The sequence below is a fragment of the Bidens hawaiensis genome, unplaced genomic scaffold (assembly GCF_021521415.1).
Source record: "Bidens hawaiensis isolate Kalapana, Puna unplaced genomic scaffold, B.hawaiensis_p1.1 tig00015346_1, whole genome shotgun sequence".
NCBI classification, from domain to species: Eukaryota; Viridiplantae; Streptophyta; class Magnoliopsida; order Asterales; family Asteraceae; genus Bidens; species Bidens hawaiensis.
This window is the reverse complement of record NW_027492370.1, coordinates 61,134-81,726: the sequence shown is the minus strand read 5'-3', so window position 1 is coordinate 81,726 and position 20,593 is coordinate 61,134. Positions and strand designations below refer to the sequence as shown.

The following is a 20,593-nucleotide window of genomic DNA, read 5'->3' as shown; positions in this document are numbered from 1 at the left end:
GAATCGGTTTCATCTCGGGTTTTCACCCTTTTTCACTTGAAACCTCATTTTCTTGCAAATAAACTCAAGAAAAGAAGATGAACACGTAAATAACTTGATTTTTACCTCGGTTTTCTTGCTAAAATTCTGGATTTTTAAGTGGAAATGTGGAGAGAAAGAAGGATGATGCAAATGGTTGATGTAAAAAAAATGAGAGGCAAGGGGTTATACCCCCTTGTCCGATCGGAATAGATAGGGGAGGTGGGGTGGGGCCCACCTTTCCATTCTTAGCCACTCATTCGGATTTTGGGAATCCGGATAATGTTTTGGATAATCTGGTTCAGTTCGTTTTTTGGTTAAATGTTTAATTCAGCTTAAACGAGGCTAAAACGGTCGTTTTTGGCTTAAAAAATGAAATTTATATAAAACCGATTTAAAAACTTTAAAAACTTAAACCATGACATTTATTAACTTAAAACATCATATTATTAATAACTGCGCATCTTTTTCGGCTTGATCGATTGTCTCTTGCTCGGTTTGGTATTAAAGGTTTCGTTTAACGTACCGACGTACCATTAAATCGAAAATTCTTTTTCTGTGCCTTAATTCACTTATCCCGAAGCTTTAATACTTCGTAAACATCACTAAATACTATATATCTCGTCTAAAATGTAATCCTCGATTCATTCGGGCTTCAATAACCGTTAATCGGTTAATCGTATTTCCAATACGATTAACAGTATAATCGAGTATAATCCGTACTGTGAATCATACATACACGTATAAACGCATTATAATTCACATATTCATTATTAAATAACACATAAATAGTATACACCGGCTAGGGTATACCTGATTTTGCCGGAATCGTTACAGATGAGTTTTTAGTTTTGGAATGTAATGATATTATAGCCATATATATATATATATATATTGGGTGACAATCATTTTAGAACTCTTAATTTGTGTGAGAACTCTAAGAACTAATCAACACCATTCAAATTCTGATCAAGGGCTAATACTTGTCATGGCATGATTGTAATTTCATAGAATATTAAGAACATTTGTTAAATAGAAAAAGGGTATATCTGTAATCTCTCTCATACCCTCTTCCTTAAATTTCGAGCATTGCTTCTTCACACTCCTCTACCAAATATAAGGCCAAACGTACTGGGCGCCATTGAGGGCGATAAGGGGCGACGAGGGGCTAGAACACCGCCCCCTCGGCGATTTTAGGGCAATTAGGGGCGGGGGCGAGGTCTTCTCCTCGCCTGGAAGAAGGGCGAATTGTGTGTGTGTGGGGGCTGCATGTATGCATATGTGTGTGTTATATATACACATATATTATATATATATATATATATATATATATATATTATATTACTATTTGTACCCCCTACACCATTACACCCCAAAAACAAATTTTCACTCCTTGCTGACTGGACGCCACACGGCGTAAAACGCCCCAATTTGTAGTCCCTCCACTACACATAGCCTAACAGATTTATCCTAAAAACAATGCACCCAACCACCATCACCACCCTACTCCCTTTTCCAGAAAAAAGTAAATAGGTTTATTTTCCCTGATGGCGTGAATTATTGACTTTTTTTTTTGAAACAAAAATTTCATTCAAAAAACGGAGAAGGCCTCAAAACAGACCAACCCACGACCACCACTTACAACATGTACAACGGGTATTTCACCCAGTCTTTCCAATCAATCCTATTACATTTCTTTCTATATTTTAACCATACGAACACCAAGGACTTAACTATGGAAACAAACTCTACCACCTTCGAATCGGAGTCTTGAAACACCACCTTGTTCCTTTCTTTCCATAGAGCCCAAATAGTCACCATGAAAATACCACGAATACGCTTCTTCTTCGCAGCAGAGATATTTCTCGAGTTCGGCCAATGTAACACGTCTTCGAGAGAGCCAAAATTAGAAAGATTCAGTCTACTCCATAACCAAACTTTGATCCACACCTCAGACGCAAACCTGCAGTCAAAAAGAATATGACTAACCGTCTCGTCTTCCAATCTGCACATCGGACAATAGTAGCAAGGCATCACGATCTTTCTTTTGCACAGCTCTACTCGCGTGGGGATCCTGCCTTTCACAATCCTCCAAACCAACATATTGACCTTAATCGGCACCCAATTAACCCAAGGAAAGCTGCTATCATTACTGCTATATAAACTCTGCTGCATTGATTCTTTAACAGTAGCAACAGAGAACTCTACCGGTTGGTTAAAATCCCAGAACCATCGATCTCTGCTGTCTTTAAAGCTAATCTGCGATAACATAATCATAACGTCTTGCGTATCCGAGATACCCGCCACAGTGTAAGTACCCGCAGACCAGTTTTCAGTCAAGATGTTTCGGGACCCATCAAAACAAACCCGGTTACTGACGACGCACTCTTTATCCTTCTCCACTGAAAAAAGGGATGGCCATCTAAAGAGCAAAGGAGTGTCTCCATACCATTTATCTTTCCAGAAACTGATGTTTCCATTCCCCAGGTTGCACAAAAACATCTTATCTATACTGGACCCATTAATTCAGCACTTTTCCAGTAGATTTACAATAGTCTTCCATGCCCCTGGAAGCGCTTTTTTGACCGGGAGAAACGACCATCTACCACGACCTCCATGAATACTACACACCACCCTTCTCCAAAGCCCTTCACGATTAGTTTTGAACCTCCAAGCCCATTTGACAAGTAGCGCCAACTTCGGATACATGCAAACATATTGTTTCTTTCATTATTGTTATCATCATTAATTATAGATATTTTCAAATAGTGACTAAGAGCATTCACATCCCATTTTTATTAAGAACTTAAAAAATCAATCTCAACCACTCATTTTCTTTTTGCATTAAACATTAAATAATAAATAAAAGGGGTATAATAGTAATGTAAGAATATTTCTCTCTCTAATTAGTTTTTTATTTTTTATTTTATGTCAACTCCTTTTAAATAATTTATTATACATGTATATATAACTACTAGTAGTATACCCGTGCGATGCTGCGGTGACGCCAATATTTTTAAACAGATTTTTAGTAGTCACAACATTTTAACATATAGTATGACACCGTTTTTCTAAAAAAATGTTGTTTTTTGTATGTTACAATTACTCTACGAATCATAAAAACCAAGTTTTATACTCGTGTCTTGATAGTTTAAAAAAATGATTGAAACTCATTTTGTTTAGCATTTTGACATAAACTAAATCTATTATAGTAGTCACAGTTATTTATAAATGTTCTTAATATTATATGATATTACAATCATGCCATGATAAGTATTAGTCCTTGATCAGAATTTGAATGGTGTTGATTAGTTCTTAGAATTCTCACACAAATTAAGAGTTCTCAAATGACTGTTACCCTATATATATATACCACACACAATCAATTACACTAATTATAAAATCAAAGTGAAGCAGGCGACTAATATCCCTCGCCTCTATTGTAACTCCTATCTAAAGGTGTTCACAAAATTTGTAGCCCCAAAACCTCTATTTTGTCGCCCACTACACTTCCCCGTATAAAAAAATGAATATAATCTACAAGACACATACAATATAATTATAGAATATGTTATTAATCTTAAGTTGGGCCACTTTGATCGGATTCTTGAGTTAATAACAACCGCAAGTATTTATTCCACAATCACCAAAAGAAGTTATGCCCATTTTATTAGCTTTTTTAATGAAAAGAAAAGAAACATATATGTTGTTACATATTATATTATACTAGTTGCGTGCCCGCGCGATGCGGCGAGGTTGCACTCAAACATGACATCGAATGCATAACTGGTGTTACTGTTTTTGTATGTGCGTAGCTTAACAATAGTACGCGAGTAACACGACTATAGTATGCTCATATTGCGGCTTTGGAATCTTAACCGGTGTTAGTAAGTACGTCACACAACGACTGTACGCCTTCAATTAGGTGTTGGCGCGCACGTAACGTTATATTGAACTTGTCTTAACCCGCAACCCGTTCCTCTTGACACTATTCTACCCGAAATTCGTTATGACTTGGCCCCTTTCAACCCAAACCTGTCCCGACCTAAACCAAATTAACCTTTTTTGTATCGACATTCTAACCTTAACCTTTTAGACCCATGACCCGACGGCCGAACCCGCCCCGATTCGTTTGCCAGTCTTTAATGGTAATCACGTAACACGTTAAGCTTTTAAATGAAAAAAGCATAGCAATACCATACTCAAATTAAAGAGGATAAAATACTCGTTTTTATGGTATGATGTTTTAAAAAAAATATTATCGTGTGAAAAAGTTATAAACGTTTAAACGTCGTCGGGGTAGTTGGTTTTAAAATAAGGTGTATATATGTAACTATTATATAAATTAACAAAATGTGATTAAAGTTAATGGACCAAACTTGTAATTATTTTTTAATAAATTAAAAATAAACCGTACATGATCTTGGTTATGCTAAAAGACAAAATTGCCAAAATACAAAATTGCCCCTAAAAGGCTTTAATCTTGTGCATTATAGTTTGTATTAAAAGCAACAAGTTTTGTACCTCTTAAAAATTAAGAGGCCTCTCACTCATGCTTTATATATAGTATAGATATATATACAAATAGCAACTTATGTATGCATCATAAGTTGTACATTGTGTTTTTAAAGTTATACGTATTTTTGGGTTTTGTTTTTTCTTTTTCTTTTATTTTTATCCCAAAACTTATACAACTTTTATATTATATCCTAAACATATTTTAACTTTCAACTTTATTTCTCTATACTTTTTACTTTTAACAAATATAACTTCAATATTTTTTTTACTTTCAAGTTTTTTCTCTATACTTTTCATTCTTTTATAAATTTTGTTTTCGGGTTTCGTTCTATAATTTGCGAGTTAACACGTTGCAATGTGCGTGTATGGTTCAACATTTCTACGCATATTTTTTCTTGTTTAACGACCCCGTCGCAACACGTGGGTTCTAGATTGACTTAGTTATTGTTTTCTGTCTTTTACATTTAACTTGCATGGTTCAACGTTTTACGTCTACTTTTCATTTGGTTTTATATTTTCGTTTTTTATTTTTCTTTTTATACGAGTTTTTTTGTTTTGATGGTTGCTGATGATGGTGTTGCATGGACACTACTTGGTATGGTTTTATGCCCCTGCGGCAAAATGGGGGGCTTTATACTAGTTTATTATACTTATGAATAATAACAATTAATATAATAGAACAAAACCGAGCTTAGTACCTACTTATAATATCCAACAACAATTTACAAATTACAATAACAATAATTAAAAATTGTCCCTAAAATCAAACCAATCAGATATGTTGTCAATATATTTATACAGCAAGTATGCTATAACTGAATAGTTGTGCCATAACTCATAAAATATGATGATATAAGATAGAGATCTTCACACGATAACATAAACTAAATAGCAATTATATCACTCAAGGAAGTCATACTACATTACTACATTAGGTCACATCATAACAAGGTGTATTAATTTAATTCACTCGTTATTTTATTAAATAACCATAAAATAAAACAAATGTTTCATAAGATCATCCTTCACACAACAATCAATAATGTAAGACATAAACATTATATTCAACAACCGCATCACCGGTTTTAAAATCAAGCGTGTGAGTCTTCGCAAGCGCATAACCACGTGCAAATCGAAAAAGCCCACTTCCACCAACAATTGGCATCTCTCTCACCTGTGACATCACATGATTCGTTCCTAATATACTCAAAGTCCTACCATTATACTTTCCTTCTGTGAACACATAATTTAAAGCCATTAACAATCGAATGTCACTTAAACAAGCGGATGCATATACCCCTTGAGCCCTCCCCACAATCTTGGATGTTGGTTCTGGTCCCACGGTCAATGGGTCATCAATTATGACCGTGCTACCAAACAAGGTTCGGGAGGTGTTGGTCGTGGGGGCCTTCGCCACCCCGAACCGCGGTTGGGTGGGGACTAGATAATATGTCATGGAAGTAGAAGTGGAGGTGACTTAGCTTTTCTTTTTTTAAACCTAGTGATTTTGATGATAGCTTTCTTGAAATTTGATGGGATTGGGCTTGAAAGAGAGATGAAAATAATATGATGATGGTGAAAATGATGTATTTGTGGTTTGGGAGAGTTTGGGCCATGGTGGAGATGAATTCGGAAATCGGAATACTAGCTTTTAACGTGCTTACTCATCCTGTTAAAATATATCTATTCTTTTTTTATAAATATAATGTTTGATTTGATTGGGAAAATCTTTTCTCGAATTCTATATATTAAGACCTTCTAGAGTAAAGTATACTTTTCTAAAGAATAGTTTACATTAGAACGTGGTATATTTTAATTCATCGTCAACTTTAATTATATTAAAATTAAAGTTTTTAATAAACTCAATAAATTAATATTCGATTATTTAATAAACTCTCTAAAATAATATTTTTTGCCGGCCCGACTAGGGGATATGGTGCTAAAATAATAATTCGCTAAAATTATAAGATAATATATTTTTGATCATTTCTTTAGACCCCATATAAAATATAAATTAATAATTCCTTATATATAGCATATTACATGAATGATTTATGAAGGTTTCTTGAAAAATGACTTAACTGTCTTTTGTTTTTTGTTGAAATCAATTTCCCCTTGAATCTCGTTTCTAATTTTTCTTAGCATGGTAAGAACTTCTGGTGTTTATGTTAACCTATTTTGATCTTGTATTTATATAGAAAATATTTCTAATGTCCATAAAGTGACACATTGAACACAAGAAACATAATAAGATGAGAGATTAAAGGTTTATTTCAAATTGGGCCGTTCATTTAATATACATGCATTGTATACAATAATTAAGTGGAAGCTTGAAAGGTGTTTGTAAACTAAGTATTCTACTATAAATTAATAAAATATTAATTAATATATAAATTAATAATTTATCGATTAATTAATAACTTTTTTAATTAATAAATTTTGATGGTCCCAAGTGTATTATTTTATAGAGTTTCTACAGTACATTATTTTTAAAATTTGGTTTCAATCAAATAAATGGATAATCATTATCCATATTTTTTGTTGTTACTTTAGTCTGGATGGCAACCTATGTGGTAGTTATAGTAGAAATGTGAGCCTCGGGTTATTTAATTTACATTTGAGTTTTTTTTAGGTTAGTTACAGGGCCGGCTTTGAGAACCGGAAAAAAAATTCGGGTCAAATGCGAAAAATATTTTGGGCCTAAAGTAAAAAGAGTATTTTATTAGGTTTAAAATAATTAATTTTTAAATTAGTTTCATTGGTTATGATTTGGGTTGTTTAAAACACTAATGTATAGAAATAGGCTAAAACATGTATCAAATAAGTCTAGAACGCACAACCTTTTGGTTGGGAGTCTACCTCTTTGCCACTAGACCAAATTAGTTATTATGTAATTGTGTTAAAACATTAAATACATATATAGTTTTTCGTAAAAAAATTTTTTTTTTAAAAATTTCGGGCCTAACGGGTAGTCGGGCCTATGGCTGTCGACTACCCTGCCAAATGTCATGACCGGCCTTGGTTAGTTATATAATTTTGTTTTTCGTTTGTGTTTGAGTAATGTTAAGATTTTCATATATTCATGGGTTGGTTTTCTTTATCACAAACATGGCGCATGCATGGATTATAAGAAACTCGTTTATGTTTAACTATTTGTAAAATTATAACGTAACTGTAAAATTCTATTATAAAAATATGTAAATTTTAGAGGTGGCAAATGGGTTGGTCGAAACGGGTCATGGGTCGAAACGGGTCATGGGTCGAAACGGGTTAGGGTCGGAACGGGTTAAGGTCGAAACGGGTCACTTATAAAAAGGGTTGTTTTAGTTCGGGTCGGAACGGGTTAGGGTCAACAGGTTCGGGTTAGAACGGGTCAAGGTTGGAACGTGTCAAAACGGGTTTGGTCAAAACTCATTTAAGTGATTTTTCATTTCGTTTCAGCGCGTAACAGCTGGTTTAAGCGATTTCTCAGTTTGTTTCAGCGCGTAACAGCTCGTTTAAGCGATTTTTTAGTTCGTTTCAGCGCGTAACAGCTCGTTTAAGCGATTTTTCAGTTCGTTTCAGCGCGTATCAGCTCGTTTAAGCGATTTTTCAGTTCGTTTCAGCGCGTAACAGCTCGTTTAAGCCATTTTTCAGTTCGTTTCAGCGCGTAACAGCTGGTTTAAGCGATTTTTCAGTTTGTTTCAGCGCGTAACAGCTCGTTTAAGCGATTTTTCAGTTCGTTTCAGCGCGTAACTGCTCATTTAAGCGATTTTTCAGTTCGTTTCAGCGCGTAACAGCTCGTTTAAGCGATTTTTCAGTTCGTTTCAGCGCGTAACAGCTCTTTTAAGCAATTTTTCAGTTTGTTTCAGCGCGTAACAGCTTGTTTAAGCATTTTTTCAGTTCGTTTCAGCGCGTAACAGCTCGTTTAAGTGATTTTTCAGTTCGTTTCAGCGCGTAACAGCTCGTTTAAGCGATTTTTCAGTTCGTTTCAGCGCGTAACAGCTCATTTAAGCAATTTTTCAGTTCGTTTCAGCGCGTAACAGCTTGTTTAAGCGATTTTTCAGCTCGTTTAAGTGATTTTTCAGTTCGTTTCAGCACGTAACAGCTCGTTTAAGCGATTTTTCAGTTCGTTTCAGAACGTAACAGCTCGTTTAAGCGATTTTTCAGTTCGTTTCAGAACGTAACAGCTCGTTTAAGTGATTTTTCAGTTCGTTTAAGCACATAACAGCTCGTTTAAGCGATTTTTTAGTTCGTTTCAGCACTTAACAGCTTGCTTAAGCGATTTTTCAGTTCGTTTCATCACTTAACAGCTTGTTTTAGCATGTTTTTGTTTCGTTTTTGTCGACTTTTCAGATTCGGTTAATTTGTCGATTTTTTTTGAACGAGGACAATGGACGAAACGTTTTAGTTTTTTACATTTTTTGTTTTTGTTTAATTTTTTGAGTTATGATTTTTTTATTAATTTTTTTGAATTTTTTTTGATGGTTTCTATTAAGATCAAAGTTCCTTAAAAAAAATTAAAAAAAAAACAATAAAAAAATCATAACTCAAAATATAAACGAATAACGAAAAAAGTAAAAAAACTAAAATAATTTCGCCGTTATCCTCGTTCATCAAAAAAAAAATACCCGACAAATTAACCGAAACCGAAATGTCGACGAAAACGAATCAAAAACCAAAATCGACCCGTCTAGTGCGAAAACTCGAAAGAAACCGAAACCCAACCCGTCCAGTGCTAAAACTCGTGTCGGCACGAAAGCTTATCTGAGCCGAAACCTAAACCGATATCGTTCCAATCTAAAACCCGTTTCAACCCGAACATGTCACTTTCCCTTAAGACACTAACCCACATCGACCCATGTAGTTAAATTTGTCAACCCATTTTGACCAAAAAATAAGAATGTGAAATTTCAAATGACCCATTTTGACCCATTTAATTAATACCTATGACCCAAATCAACCCATTTGAATTTTAAAACAACCCAAATTGACCCATTTGAAATGGTTTGGGTCAAGGTTGCCACCCCTAGTAAATTTAAGTCATATTATATAAATCATTATTTTGAATTTTCTTCAATTGGATTGACATCATCACCAAACCTTTTTATTTTTGTTAGGATATGTATATGCTTAAACTAGGTCTATGGTTTTAGCCGGATTAGGAAAAGTGCACGCAAGATAGGTTTTAGCCCCCCTTCAATCCTAGCAGGCCCACTTTGGTTTTCTTGTTGGTTAAGTTAATCATGCGTCTAACTCAAATTTGATTTCCTAGTTGCATCTCATTTTGTACTTGTAATCTTGTATCACTCAATAATAAAAACCTAGTCGTCAATGGTGTATGTAAGTCAACCTACACTGAACCATGTTAAATCCTCATGTTCTTTACTTTTTTTTTCGCATTTGTGTTTGTTTTGATTCGTGTGAGCGTTTAACTCCTAACAATTTCACATGGGTAGGGTCATAGCCTTATAGGCTACAAGAGCCGTTGGATCCACCGTGTCATTTCTTTGGACACCTATTTTTAACTATTACTCAAAAGCTCGCCGTCAAGAAAAAAAATCAACCAGACGATAATCATTGACCCTACAAACGATAAATTAATAAACATAACCATAAATGCATTATAACAATCAATTATACATGTTTTAATGCTCAATTCTTGTTATATAGTTGTTATCGCTTGCCAGTTTGGTAGTCAATGGTGCAATACTCCTTTCATCTTCGTTTTTACCATTCGGGATTTACTAGATGTGCATAAGTGATGCCAATTTTATTAGCCTTTGTAATGAAAAGAATATAAGCAATATGATGTTGCGGGGAAAGTTTACGTACAAATGAAATTAACGTGCTAGTTGTAAAAATCAAGTAAAGTGATTATATATACAAGTAGAGTAATTATGTAATTACATCATAGAGTAATTACATTATTACTCTACTTATATATATAATTAGTCTACTTGATTCTCACAATTAGCACATTAATTTCATTTGTATTTGATTCAAACTTTATACTACATTAGACACGCCATAACAAAGTGTGCTCGATCATTTTCTATTTAACAAGAACATAATACAAATGTTTTATAACATCATCCTTGAATACAACAATCATCAATAATGTAGTACATACTAATCTGGTTAAATCGAAGACAACTCATACGGTAATATTAACTACTTGTTGGTGATTATGGAAGGATTGGAATGAGACCATCTTTACCAATAACACACCCATTATTATTAACACATTATTTGAGGAGTTACTCAAGCTTTCTATGGGTCAAACTTAGAGCCAAACGGGAGTGAATGGAATGGGCCAGAAAATCAAATGTCTCAAAATGGCCTAATGGGCTTATCTAAGCAAAAATCTAGAATATGAAATTTAAGTACATTGACTCTTTCGCAAGCATAAACAAACGTAAATAAACAAATGACATGTATTAGAGGAATCCATCGGCCATTTTTCGATGGTGAAGTGAATTTTATTGTAGTGTTATTTAATTAAGATTTCAGTTTTATATATTAACAAACTTTTTAATCCATTTTTGCTGAATAAATGCAAGATAATGTGTCAATATAGATTGTCACGTTGTCCATTAAAATGATAAATATATAAAGTAAAGTTCTAAAAGTGAAGTCAAATCGTTCATTAGTCAAGTGTAAAACAAAAATTTCAATGTGCTACATTGAATTCAAAGGGGTTTTTTTTTTTTTTTTTCCGGTTCAAGTCATTGATACATTTATATGTTTGTTATCAAATTTGGTTATATCTTTATTTTTGTTGATATTTCGATTTATAGAGTGAGGAGTAAAACAAAGTAAACATCTAGATAATGTGTATCGCTTATTATATAAGAACTGTTCCTTTATTTTACACGTAGTTTTGGACAACAAAATAAAAACAAAAAATAAATGGCTTCACAAAAACAATTTTGCGAATACAATCACACTCTAAACATATAATAAATGTATGCTTGTTAAACCTTCAATCACCATTCAAAGACGAATCAATAATGAATGACATAAACATTATACTCAGCGGTTGCATCACCGGTGCTCGCATTGAGGAACAGTGTACTTTGTAGTGCGTAACCACGAGCAAACCGGAAGAGCCCGGACCCTCCCACGATTGGCATCTCTCTCACCGACAAATTCACTTGATTCCTCCCTAAAATACTCAAAGAGCTACCATTATATTTTTCATTTGTAAAAACAAGATTTATTGCAAATAAATAGGCAGGGTTATTTAGGTCAGCAGATACTACTTACTATCCCTTGAGCCCTTCCCACAATCTTTGAGGTTAACTCAGGACCCACGGTTAATGGGTCATCGAGGATGTGTTAGTTATGGCAGCCTGAGCCACCCGAACCACGGTAGGCTGACTGCTACTCAATACGTCATGATAGTAGAAGTGGAGGTGGGTTAACTTTTCTTTCTTTAAACCAAGTGATTTTGGTGATAACTTTTCTGAAAATTTATGGGATTTGTGCTTGCAATAACAGTGCAAACAACAAAATGGTAACAATGGTATACTTTTGTTTTTGGAGAATTTGTGCCATGGTTGAGAAAGAGGGAGAGAGCTTGGAGATGTTGAATAATGGTGGTGTTTACTCTATATAAAGAAAGCTATAAACTAGGTAGTTGTAACATGATAATATTCATTAGTGAGCTAAATAATACCTTAAAAATCATAATCCAACTTGTTATATCCCAAGTTGCATCAATAAGACAATATATACTATTTGATAAAATATTTTATACAAAACAAATGTCAGAAACAATTGTTTTTATAATAACTATAATAATAGCATCTTGTATTTGTTTTAACATAAAATAACTTATTTAATCTCATAGCAATTTAAACAAATTCCTCTAAGTCGTTGACTTGTATATTATTCCAAAAAACGTGACCAAGTCAGAACTTTTCCCGTTTTCATCACAATGTGAGATACATTTTTCCTAGACTACTAATTAATTCTTTTGGTTTCTATGTTTTTATTGTACTACCAAAACTTATATGAAAAAAAATTGTTTTACTCCAATGTCAATATTGAACTATGGTATTTTCCTCAAAAGACAAGAGCCTTACCACTCAGACTAAGTCGGAATGGCTTTAATTCGCAATCTATATCTTCATTTTAAACAAAGGAGTAACCACTTGGGAAACTTCATTAGCTTGCCCAATATCTTTTCGTAGATGACACCATCCCTGGGCAGCTAGAAGTGCGAATTACGTTTTCAAACACTACATTGATTTGGTAGCACTAATCTATGAATGTGGAGCATGTCTCATGAGATGACCTGACGTGATTAAGTCAAGGAAATGGATTTAACAAGTATCGGGTTTAAGCTAGTCGTAAATATTAAATGTTATAAAATTACTATGGTTGCTAAGTTGTTTTGATTAATTGTAATTTATTAGTTTACTAGTTTTTGAACCCGTGTATTACACGGGATTTGTCAAATAATAAAGATAAAAGGATCCATTATCTGAAAGAATGAACAAAATTATAGATAAAAAGAAGATAAAATATATAATACAAACAATAAGAAGTCTAGAATTTTAAATTTACAAAATTGATTTTTTATATATATAACATTTGCAAAAATTGTTTTGACCAATTACCCGTGGATAACTATAATAATGAGATGAGAGATTAAAGAATTAGAAGGTAAATTATAACTCATTTCTCAAAATTGTTTTGTCCAATAACCCATGGATAGGTGGGATAAATAAGATGAGAAATTAGAGAATTAGAAATTAAATTATAACCCATTTGGCAAAATTATTTTGACCTATGACAAATTGATAGTTATGATGAATGAGATGAAAGATTAGAAAATTAGAAAGAAAATTATAACTCATTTGCCAATTTAGTTTTGCTCTGTAACCCATGAATAGATAGAATGAATGAGAAGAGAGATTAGATCAAGAATGAATGTGAGATTGTCACATAATCCTCACTATTTTCTTTTATTAGTATAGTTAGATAGATTAAATATATATTCATGGTTGACATTGGCAAATTACAATAAAAATGGTGTTGGTTTTCATTTTACCAACTCCATTCAGATATAATTAAAAGACATGACATCCTTGTGGAGGATATAGTCGATATATTATTTGACAAGGTATCCTATCTCAAGTAACTCGTGTATATATTTTATTTCAGTAAGCCTGACTTCCATTTAATATATAATTGAAGTCATATGGTAGGTGTAAACTATTTATATTAACCTAGAAAATAGAACAAGTACGTCTGTACAATTTCACAAAGAACAAATGTACAAACCAAATCCTAATATATAGATCACCAGGATGATGAACTATAGCATAAAAATTCTCATATACAAAATCCTATGCACTCTATGAGCGTACCAAAATATAGAGGTGTCAAGTGTGTTTGGGTAGGTTTCGGGCTCAAACTTAACCAAGATCCCAAAATTAAGTTTTTGAGTTTTTGGGCCGAAGAAAATATGACTCAAATAATGAATTTGTAAATTTTTCTGTTAATTAATAATTAGTTTATATTTATTATACATTTGGAATAAATATTTGTGTTACACTATTTATTAAATTCTTATGAATTATTTAAAATAAAAAATGGATTATATAATTTCAATTTGGTTTGATTTTTTTCTAGTTTTAATTAAGAGAAATCTGCATTATGTCTCCCTGGTTTATATCGACGTTCAACGGGTTAACCACTGAAAAAGATTTTGCGAACTTTGGACCATTGTGATATTTGGGCAGGTCAGTTTGTCTCCTTGCCGTCAGTTGACTGTGAGTTGACTGACCAAAAAACGTTGAATTTACCGTTTTACCCCTGAGCCTATAATTAATCTTAAAACTAAATACCAAGAATTCATGTAAAGGGTGGGGTTCAAACCCCCGACCCCTAGTTTAATAGCACACAACACCAACCAATTGAACTGAACTAACATTTAATAAATCTATACAATATGTAATATATAAGAGATGACCCATTTACCCATCCATCTTCATCTTCATCATCATATTTCTGAGATGAAGAACCCTAAAATCTAACCCATAATTCATCCATCTTCATCTTCATTTTTATCTTCACCAATTCATCCAAACCACAAATTATATAATCCAAACACATTAAAAAACATCAAGAATCATTGCTCAAGCACTTTATGCACATTAAAACCAGCTTAGATTACACAATCCAGAGCAGATTCAAAACAAAACATATGCCCTAACTTAATATATATATTATAGAATATTCCAGCTGTAAAAGCTTAACTAAAAAACCTCAACTTCTCGGTCCAAACTGCAAACTCACCAAAAACTAATAACAATAATAAATTTTCATCATTATTATAATTCTAATAATAATAATAATCAAAACTCAGTCCAGAAAACCTGTTTTCCGCCACACCGCATTCCGAACTAGCCTTTGATCTCTTCCTTTCAACGTTCTCCTCGCGCATTCGAGAACCGAAAACGTCGTGTGCGATGACTTCAACGAGCCTTGGGGCACAATTTCGTGCGGCGGAAGCATCTCCTCTTCATCATCATCATCCTCCACGTCCACGTCAGTAAGCTCTCGTCCGATCACCGGTTTCCGAGCAAACACCGGCACGTTCACCGACGCCGATTGTTAAAACTTCACCACATCCTTTTCGTGCTGCTTATTCAGCCGTGGAATCGATGGAATTTGGCGCGTGATTGACGGAATTAAGCGCGTGTGTGACGGATTAGCCGCGATCGTAGAGGTTCTTCGGTTCATAACAGAGAAATTAAGTTTTAGGCCGTTAACGCCGTTATCTTCCTGTAATGCTGCCAGAATACCGTACTTGTCCTGCTGCCGGAACAATGACTTACTGTTTCCGTTACCGTTATCGTTACGTTTAACCGGATCTAACGGCTGACGTTTATGTTCGGCGAAACGCCAGTCCAGAACACGTCATCTTCACTGAAATCATCGTCGGCAACGGATTTCAGTGAAGAAGAGAAAGTGCAAATATTAATATTAATTTTGGTTGCCGGCCCGCGATTTGGTGATCCCTGGATACGTACTTTGCCCAGGTAGGGTTTGATGATTGACAGGGAAGACAAGAGGGATTGATAGATAGATAGATACTTGGATTATTATTATTATTATTGTTATATTATATTTTTTATGTATTATAAGAAGATTACTAAAATGCCCTTAATATTATTACTAAAATACCAACGGTCAACAGACGGTCAAATGACGGCAGGAGTCAGAAGAACCCGCCGGAGAAACACAGGGAGTCAAAGTTCGCAAAATCTTTTTCAGTGGTTAACCTGTCAAACGTCGATATAAACCAGGGAGGCAAATTGCAGATTTCTCTTAAGAGAAATAATTATATGCAAAACCAAAATCGAAGTAAAAGTTTGACCGTTTTGTTTGGGTTCGGTTTGTTCGGTTTTTTGCACACCTCTAACTAAATGTCAAGAAAATTTGTGTTTTAATGGTTGATTATGTGTTGCAACTTGCAAGCTGGTAATCGAATCATCAAGAAAAGGATTCATGTTAGTGTGGAAAACGTGATGCCATCTAGGTGCACTGAGGAGTTCAAACAAACGGTAAAAAAGAATGATGAACTGAGGTGGTTAGTACCATGAGACAATAGGCAACCTTTGGGTCCCAAACCAGGGTTCATGGTTGAAGGCATTACTTTAGAGAGAGTAACCCAAATTCCATATGAAGTTATTAATGATCCCAAAGGTACTGAACTAAGTTGAAAGTCAGGGCCGTCCACGAGAAGTCAAGGTCTCTCGGAGGCCTTGTGCAAGTTATAAAATGGACCCAAATTATGTTTTAAAAACAGTACTTGGGTTCATTAGCTTAAATCATATTGTGTCATTAATTGGGCTTTTTTCTCTAGTTTTGTGTTAATGACAAATAATGTCCTACAATATTGATAGGCTTACTGCTTACATGGGTTTAAATCTGATTATGGGCTTATCTAGTGTCTTGTGGGCCTAAACTAAATAAATCATTTTACTATGTTTTGGACCTTTGGTTGGGTACTTGGGTTAATATTTTTTTATGGGCTTTTTATTATTATTTCTTTTCAATTACATAACAAGACCTTTTTACATTATTTCTTTGGTGGTTAATATCATGTATATTAATATGAACTATTATGAATATAATAACTGATCTTGTGTCATCAATAACGATTTATTCTAGCTAAACCCCTTTAAGGATAATGCGTTCAAACGAGGGTTTAACAAAAACTAAAACATACACATAAATCATAAATGATATACGCTGTAGAGCCCGAAGTTGAAGAGTGAGGCGACAACCATGGAGGTCACGGGGTGTGTGATTAACATCATGTTTTATATAATTTATCATAATTATTATATTTAATAAAAGAGTAAATAGTCATTTGGTATCAAGATAAAAACAATTGTCACCGTTAAGGATCAAAAACTTTACAAATTTTTGAAAGATTGGGATAATAACTGATCTCGTGTCATCAATAAGGAATCGCAATTTCCAAACACCCTCTAAATCCGCAACTTCTATAAAGTTGAGAAATTCCAGTTGTTCAACGCATTCCAGTATTCTCATCCTAACATGTTATTTTCTTTTGTATTAGTAAGTATAATATAAGTTTCAAAAAATACATTAATACTTATACTCTTAGTTTGACTTATAATACTGAATTAAAAAAACAATAGGGGGATTTGTTGGCTAAGCATCCCCTTTGGGCCCTAGTGGAGTAGGGAAAATCTAGTTGTTTAGTTAACCAAATACGGGATTCGAGAATACAACTTTGTTTTTGTTATTTATTTGACTTTCGAGTTGTACATGCGTATTCACTTTTGGGGTGTTTGGTATACTTGTTTATATTAATAAGTCAATCCCAACTCCCAAACGCTCCTTTTATTGGTTATGATAGTCTTGTTTTTATACGTTTTTAATAAGTTTACTCAGTTTTTAACATCAACAAAAGATGGATATGTTATCGTTTTGAGATTGACATTGTAACAAGCGGAAAAGTTTCATTAAGATACACAAAACAAGAGGCCGAAATGCGCAAGATAGTAACCATTACGCTAAATCATGGCAGATTTGAAATTTTTTTTGGGAGTCTACTAACAAAATTGAAACTTTACATGATCTACTTGTAAAAATAAACACATATAAGGCCATGGGATATACTCTAACCCCTACATAGGTTAAAGTGGCATGACACTTTAAAGATGGATTAAACCACTACCATCTTGTGTTAAGTGTGTTAAAAAGGCCCATAGGTTATGTTTTTAACGGGTTAAAAGGAACAATATGTATTAATTACTAATTAATTTGTTATATTAATTATGTGTTAAATGGGTTAAACCATTTCCTTTGAATGACATAGAGTGAAATAGAAAAAAATGATGATGTGGAGCTTATGTGGAATTAAGATTAGGGCTGGCAATTCGTGTCCTAACAGGTTTAATAGGTAAGAGGCGACGCGCGTGACACAAATATAAAACTTGAATATGACTCGTTTAACTATTTTATATGCCATGACTATGAGACAGTTTTAAGTTTTGTGACCAATAAGGGATATTGAGGGAGTCTAGCCTAGTAATTTCAATTATTTAAGAAAATAGAAAAATCACATACCGCACTTTTTTGATTAACAGGTCTTATCGTGTTTTTAACAGGTACCCAATTGCCAGCCCTAATTAAGATGAGTTAGAGTATACCCCATGACCTAATGTATTATTTAAAAAGATTAACAAAAACATATTTATTAGCCAATGTTGGACAATAACACGCTTACGCATGATAAACATGAAAGTAATTCATCATATTTTATTCGACTGAATACATGGGTAACTAAGTATGATTAAAGATTGGTAAAATACCGTGTTTGACAAACACTTAAAACCTTAGGTTGTTTAAATTTCAATTTAACAGGATAAAGATAATCTGACGATAAAAGAAAATTAGTTAAATACATTTTAGTCTCTTTTCAACCTATTTTATTTAATAAAGTCATTAATTTTACTTACAAAACTTAACATAAAACATAACATGTTTTAAATAACCTCGTTGATGTAAACTGAAACTATTGTTGGACAAGGCAATCGTTTCACCATTATCCTAAACTACAATATGTTTCTCTCATATGTGTTTCACATTTCTATGTTGCACGTACACTTATACTATAATATACATCATACCATATTATGTTATACCTTATAATAGTCTGTTGCAACATATAAATACAAACCATAAAATATAAATGTTACCTTTTGTTTAAAATATGCACATGCTTATAATAAACCATGATTATTGATATTCATATTCTCATATTGGGCATTAGAAACAAAAAAAGGTGCCAACCACTCTATAATTCCTCCATCAACTTCATATTACTTTCTTCCCAAATTGTTTAACCCAAATATTTATTCATTTCAAATCTCTATTTATACCTTCTTTCATTATCCATTTTCCACACCACCTCTCAAGTCTCAACATCTCTCTTGATCTCTTTGTCTTTCTAGACCGCAATCTACACTCGTTTCGTTCCTTTTCTCGCTCAAAACATGGAAGGAGAATCGGCCACCATCAACATCACCGAGACACCCAAGGAAAGGAAGGGAAAAGCACCGCTTTTGGCTACACCACCGGCCTCAAGTAGCTACAAACCCGTGGTTCAAAGGGCTCCAAAGGGAGGGTACAGAAGAGGATTAGCCATATTTGATGTGATTCTAAGGATAGCTGGCATTGCCACGGCTCTAGGAGCCGCGATAGCCATGGCCTCCACCGAGCAAACTCTCCCATTCTTCACTCAGTTTTTTCAGTTCAAAGCCGAGTTTGATGATTTACCCGCTTTTACGTAAGTCTTAATAATATATATTTAAATTATTATATTGATACGTTCAATTAAGCCTTTATCATAGTTTGAAATAAGTTTATATTCATACATTAATTAATATTGTTTTAGTTCACCTTTTGAATTATTTCAAAAACAATATAACGTGTCATTTTATATGAAATATATATATATATAGAGAGAGAGAGACATTTTTATATAAATGTCACAAATAGTTACTAGTAAGTTTACATAATGTGAATCTTATTGAAGGTTTTTTGTCATCGCTAACGCAATCACTGCCGCTTACCTTGCACTATCGATCCCTATATCAATCGTATGCATTGTTCGCCCGCATTTGGTGGTCCCACGGGCCATACTCATCTTCCTTGACACAGTATGATGATATTAATATTGTGGTTTTACATCTATATATATATATATATATATATATATATATATATATATATATATATATATATATATATCTTATTTGTTGTCAATATATAGTTCATAATCTCTATGGTTTTGAATACAGGTTATGGTTGCTTTGACCACGGCTGCAGCCGGTGGGGCTGCATCAATAGTCTACTTGGCTCATAATGGAAACAACGATGCAAACTGGCCCGCGATATGTCAACAGTTTAATGATTTCTGTCAGGAAGTGAGCGGGGCGGTGGTGGCGTCTTTTCTAACCGTGGTGGTTCTCATGGTCTTGATTTTGTTATCTGCATTCTCTCTTTGATTCTTCAAGTTTGTTTAGTTTTCATTTTCTGGATTTGTGTTTCAACATTGATTGAATTGAAGTGTGAATTAAAATGGTTGTAAACTAAAGTAATCATCTACTTGATCTAGTTTGTGTTTGTACTGTTTGGTGTTTTAAATTATAGCATACAACTTCTTACAATTTGATAACAAAATATCCTTTCTTCTCTAATGTGACAAAATTTTCGATTTACATAAATATGTTTTACAATGCTCATCCACTATATATGTCGGCCCCTAATTATCAAACTGACATAAGATTAAAACAAATATTCATTTTGATATTTTATAAACAAAATTTTGATATATATGAATTAGCATAAACTAAATATTTTATGAACTTAAAAAGTTTATTTTTACACATTTCTTTTAATAATTATTGAAAAGGAACATTAAAAACATAACATCTTAAGTCAAGATTTATTATCCATAGTGAATGTGATCAATGGCCACCATCATGAAACCTTAACCATAGGATTTATTGGTTAGGGG

At 33.4% G+C, this 20,593-nt stretch overlaps 1 protein-coding gene and 1 pseudogene across 1 annotated transcript; one reads left to right on the top strand and one right to left on the bottom strand.

The window, feature by feature from the left end:
* Positions 1–5,559: 5,559 nt before the first annotated feature.
* Positions 5,560–6,158, bottom strand: LOC143548970 (dirigent protein 21 pseudogene; annotated as a pseudogene).
* Positions 6,159–19,048: 12,890 nt separating this feature from the next.
* Positions 19,049–20,158, top strand: LOC143548969 (casparian strip membrane protein 1-like). The gene is made up of 3 exons (XM_077039997.1): positions 19,049–19,360; positions 19,610–19,733; positions 19,875–20,158. The coding sequence occupies exons 1-3, from the start codon at positions 19,068–19,070 to the stop codon at positions 20,079–20,081; spliced, it is 624 nt and encodes a 207-aa protein (XP_076896112.1). The 5' UTR covers positions 19,049–19,067; the 3' UTR covers positions 20,082–20,158.
* The last annotated feature ends 435 nt before the right edge of the window (positions 20,159–20,593 follow it).